We start from the raw sequence: 5,815 nt of genomic DNA on the forward strand, positions 1-5,815 counted from the left end.
TATCTCTTAATTTTATTTTATAAAAAAGTATCTTTTTGTCTACCTTTCAGCTTGGGATTTAGATTCCGGTTTTGCAATTAGCTTGCTCACGCTGGCATGCCAAGCAATGCTCTGTTTTTCAGCCTACAAAGGCAAGCCAAAAACTTGAAAAGTTACAACTAACTAATTGCTTTCAGATTGGTCTTCCAAAAACAAGTTAAAACAACCTGGTGGTGTTTCAAGTAGGAACGTGGTATCAAACTCAACCTCACGCACATTTGATGCTTCCTCTGTGTGCATAATGAACTTCGAAGTCCCGGCCACTATATACAAGTTCTCTGGTATTATTACTCTGCCTTCTAAATGAGTGATTCTGTCCACAATCCCTGAAGATCAGGTTCAAGGATTCCATAGAGTCTGGACACATCAAGGGTGGCCCAAAAACATGTGGTTTGACAATGGACTTTGCTAACAATATTTCTCTATTTGCACCGGAATGATTGTTTCGCTAACGGTTCTGCTTATCAAAACTAAAAAAATCCTCTTTGCCAAAGGTGAAATCTAACAATATTAAGTACACATTATTTGGGTGTTGAGTAAAGCAAATTATCAAACGACTGTGATGCGTTGAGAGCTCCTTGAATTACTTCTACTTCTATGGACTCCCATGCTCCATGGACTCACCAGAGTGATAAATAAGTATAAATCACAAATCTTTGTTCAGTCTGCCTTCAATAGCTATTTTTCATCAATTTTAATCTTTTCAGAGAACAAATAGTAAATATTAGAAATATTTTAAGAAAAAAAATCAGCCCAAAGATGCTTCTGAAATATCATTTTACATCATGCTCACTTTTCTGATTATCCAGCCTTTTAAAAATCTGGAAGCAACTAGCCCCGAAATCCACATGCAGACACCAGAAAACTAGATTAACAAAAACGTGCTGCTATAAGAATCTCCTCACTCCTGACCGAAATTTGACTTGATGTTGAGAACACAGCAATAGCAGGAATTAACTATACCAAAATGAAAGTAAATATCCCGTATCATCACCAGGCTGGAGATCAAACCCCACAATCAATGATGGATTAATTCCATAGGCCCAATAAATCATAATACATATTCCACGGAACGGTTATGCATTGTGCTCTGTTGCATCCACAATATTCATCATGGAGTTACATCAGAAAAGCTATATCTGTCCATCTGAAAACATAATGCAAGTCTAGTTTACTTTGCAATCAGATAATGAATTCAAATGCAAATGTGAATCTTCTAATTTGGCTCAGGAAGATCTTTCTCCATTCTTCTAATAATCACACATTACTTCTAATTAAGCATCTTCTGAGCTCCGGGCACGCCCTAGATAGTCATGGAGCCTTATCCTCCTGAAACCCGACCTCCTGCAAGTAATGTTCAGCATCCAAAGCTGCCATGCACCCTACACCAATAACAAAAGTTTCAGCATCCTTGGGACAGAAATGCTTTTGATGCGTACATCTGCCTGACAATCAATATGCACCATTATGTGTAAACTTTATGTATGGAGGCCAATGATAGCCATCACATCACAATCACTTATAACAATATAACCTACATTAGTTCCAGTGGAAGAGATTGAAATTTATGGCTGAATAATGTGAAAATGCACGACTCTGTTAAAACTTGACTTTATGTCCAAACATACAATTCCAGGTTCCAACAATAGAACCGCAAAGCTGAAATATTTTATATATAGGATTTTGTGGATTTTGTGATTCACCTCTATCCTTGCTTTTAGGTGTGGAAGTTAATCAAAGTTCAGGTCATCAGCACATCGACAGCAGGAGTCAATAGTTATATTTTATCCGACAGTCAACACTTGTTAGATATGGTCTACATAGTACATGTTTATAAATCTCTTCAACATCGCATATCAATAGTGCTAAAACAATGCAATCTGTAAAGCATTAGAAAGGTACAATATTAACTTGCTACACAAGAGATAATGTTATCAATCAATAACATCCTGATCCTGAAATATTCAGCCTCATCAAATCATATCACATTTCTGCTAGTGTCGGATTTCTATATTAGATCGTGTGAAAAGAATAAGCAAGTGGCCGCACAAAGAATATTCATTAGCCCAAACAATTGCCTCCGGTAAACATAACTTGTGTCATAGGGCATAGGGTAAAGGTGGAGTCAGTTGTTTCCTCTTTCACGCAGAATATAGATATTATTATACTAGATTATATTAGATTAGGACACATTTGAACAAACAAAACAAGAGAAATTTCAAGAACAGGTCTAGAGCCACGTTAATCTGGATCACATCACAATAAGCATTTAAAACGGATGTACACTTGAGACTGGACAAACACGTTCTCAGACAAACAGAACACCACAGAATCACAGGAGGCAGTATCAGTTTTTGGAAGGAGGATGTCAACTTTCCATATCAACCTAGAAAAGTCTCTCTGAGTCCCCCCACCCCCAAAAGAAAAAAAATCGCCCACCACCCGGCCCCCCAAGGGGAAAAACTTGGGGGGGGGGGGAATCTAATAATCTCTTGCCATAAGTAAACAACTTAAAGTGAAAACTCAAATGTTCCGCAAGGAACTTCATGTCAGCATCTATGCACCAGAAAATTCTCGGGAATACATCGGGAAATTTGGGCTTTTAAATAATATATTCCATAATTCCAATACCAGTCACCTTGGATGAATGTATCATCATCACGTAACTAGTTCACAATGGTTTATCAGAAAGAAAAATATTTCTATAAACAACCAAAACAGATATAAGAATTACCAGTGCCTGCCGCAGTAATAGCTTGCCTATACTTCTTGTCCTGGACATCCCCAGCAGCAAAAACTCCCTCAACACTGGTCTTTGTGGTCCCTGGCTTAGTCACAACGTAGCCATCGGAATCAAGTTCGAGCTGACCATCTAAGAATTTCGTTGCAGGCTCGTGTCCAATAGCAAAGAACAATCCGGAGACATCCAAATCAGACACATTGCCATTTGCCACATTCTTTATTTTGAGTCCCTTCAAAGTTTTATCTCCATACGCTTCCACGACCGTTGAGTTCCATATCACTTCAATCTTAGGATTACTCAACACCTTGCTCTGCATAATCTTGGAAGCTCTGAATGCATTCCTCCTGTGGATGATATAAACTTTAGAACCATACTTAGTCAAGAAGGTGGCTTCTTCCATAGCCGAATCCCCGCCACCAATTACCGCCAGCGGTTTGCTCCTAAAAATGGGGGCAGCACCATCGCAAACTGCGCAAGCCGAAATGCCCCGATTCCAGTACCCATTGGGACCATCACCGGAGCCAGGAAACGACAATCGCTTGGCGACGGCTCCGGTGGCGACAATAACCGATTCGGCTTCCACGGTTTTGGAGTCGGTGACAACCTTAAATGGTCTGCGTGAGAAATCCACCTTAGACACAGTCTCGGTGAAGATATCGGTGCCGAATCGCTCTGACTGTTTGCGGCAACGATCCATGAGCTCGCCGCCCATGATACCGTCAGGAAATCCGGGGAAATTCTCGACGTCGGTGGTTGTAGTGAGCTGACCCCCGGGGGCAATGTCGTTGGCCATCCAGCCTTCGAAGAGGATGGGCTTTAGCTCGGCGCGAGCAGCGTAAACGGCAGCTGTATGCGCAGCCGGACCACTTCCGATGATGCAGAGTTTGGTTTTGAGAATCTTGAGATCATCCATGGCGGCAAACTTCGATGAAGAAGAAGAAGAGAAAGAGGCTGCAAGTCCGAGGCCCACGAGGCTACAAGCTTTGGTGAAGAGCTTCTTCCAGGCGCTAGGGCACTGGCTCATTCCTTTACTTTTTTTGGGGTCAGAGGCGCGAAATTGGAATACAAAAGAACCACGTTTCATTTCAAGCCGCAAATGGGGATTCGGGTTTCACATTTCATATTGGCGTATTACACTATTACATATAATTAAAATTTAAAAAGAGTAATTTTTACATTTTACTTATTGCTCTATTAAATATTAAATGATAATATAGTTTATCTGGATTCCAGTGTGAAAGAAGGGCGGAAAATGTCATCCCAGGAATCAAGTATGCCATGCGTTGATTGAACTATAAGAGCTTCAGGAAAATGACATGGGATCGCTCGCTCGCCAGGAATATAATGACGTCTGAATCTAACTTCTATGTTCTCGGTTTATAAAATGATAACTTTTTTCTTTAATCCAGCGCTGTGTAGTTATTGTTATCATTATTTTACATTTGTTCAGTATAGTTTGCGCTTGCCTGAAAACTCGGTGACGAATAATTGGGCAACGTAGGAAAAGGAATATTATTGTTGCTTGCCCTGCATAAGGAGGGACACACTGCGCTTGTTTTTGTTCTGACCTACGTTCCATGGAATATAATTGCAATGTGTGATCTGTCTCACATGTCCAACCAAAGTTCTCTTCTTTGCTTTAATGTGTGTCATTCTGTCTGTCGTTTTAGTTAGTTAAGTTAGGTCATTCTATTTCTATATTCCCATGCTTCCTCTCCTCTAAAAGTTCGAGCAAAGAACAATTTCTTTTCCTTGTTCTTACATGCATTACAAGATAATTGATTAAGAAATTAATTATTAATTATTCATAGGAAAGAGAGACAAATGTACTAATTATTGATATATTATAGACTAGAAGTAGAAGGAGTGTGAAAATAATGCAAGGGAATTAATTAGGGCAATGTTATGAACTTGGTATTTTTCGGTAACATATAAGACTAAGTATTCAAATAAAAATGAACGCACAAGAACAATTACACTTATCCTTGCCAAGCCTTTGAATTTCACAGTGAATCACTGCAACAGATTTTAAAATATTTAATGTGTATATATTTAACGGTTAAAAAAATTTGAATCAAGAGAGCTGGAAAAAGGGAAAGTTAATATTTAATGGATAAATAACTAACCTTTAAATATATATATCTAAAAAATCCAACGGTTTCAAAGAAAATTGTCAAATTTGGAGTTAAAATTATAAATATATATTTTTAAAAATTTATTTTTGTAAATTTAACGGTTGTGCTTGTAAGCTTTCACCGTGAAATCAATTTGTCAACATATCTTAACCATGCAGTGTATATTTGTGCAACACGGTCCTAACAAACATGAAGAACAAATCTGGGACGAACCCTTGTATGTTTTATGAGGTTAGGATGAGTCTGGTATATATGAAGTTTGAGCAGTTTGCTATGATGATATTTTTCTTTGATACGGGGAAAAAAAGAAAATAAACTGTCTGAAGTCTATTATATTGGGCCAAAATATAGACAAATGTTTTTTCGGCAACAAAGTTAGTTTTATTAAACAAGTTGCACACACTGATGGCCAAAAGGGCCACAGCTGAACAGCAAAAAACTAAGATACAATCAACCGATACTTGTCTAAGTAGTTAAAGGTTTGGAGAGTTTAATTTGAGATTTCATGTTCAAGTTTTAAATACACAACCGCACAATTGAGCATATAAAGTGTGTATCGTCAATGACACTCACAAAACTCTCATGATAAGCACCCCTTACACGGGGATCTGGATTAATTTAGATTGGGTTGGGTGGATAATATAACTCAGAATACTCAAATGCTTCAAGATATCTAATGGCAAACCTAAAAAAAAAAAAAAAGAAAAGAAAGACACGCACACTAAAGATTGGAGTGCAGCCTTAAAATACACATCCAAAGAAAAACAAATGCAAGATCAACCAAGCAAAAAAAAAACCCAGGCAATCTCTCCATAAGCAGCCACGCATGCTATAACAGGGACGAATCCATGATAAAGATGTGAAATCATATGTTTAATATGCTAGCTTGAAAGGAAAT

The 5,815-nt window shown here is 38.2% G+C and overlaps 1 protein-coding gene across 1 annotated transcript; it reads right to left on the minus strand.

The window, feature by feature from the left end:
- Window positions 1-1,040: 1,040 nt before the first annotated feature.
- On the minus strand, window positions 1,041-3,889 carry LOC129310423 (thioredoxin reductase NTRB). The gene is made up of 2 exons (XM_054952261.1): window positions 2,774-3,889; window positions 1,041-1,421 (listed from the first exon to the last, which is right to left on the minus strand). The coding sequence occupies exons 1-2, from the start codon at window positions 3,864-3,866 to the stop codon at window positions 1,351-1,353; spliced, it is 1,164 nt and encodes a 387-aa protein (XP_054808236.1). The 5' UTR covers window positions 3,867-3,889; the 3' UTR covers window positions 1,041-1,350.
- Window positions 3,890-5,815: the final 1,926 nt, after the last annotated feature.

This window comes from Prosopis cineraria, unplaced genomic scaffold (genome assembly GCF_029017545.1).
Source record: "Prosopis cineraria cultivar Desert tree isolate PC_DT_omini unplaced genomic scaffold, ASM2901754v1 PC5, whole genome shotgun sequence".
Classification (NCBI taxonomy): Eukaryota; Viridiplantae; Streptophyta; class Magnoliopsida; order Fabales; family Fabaceae; genus Prosopis; species Prosopis cineraria.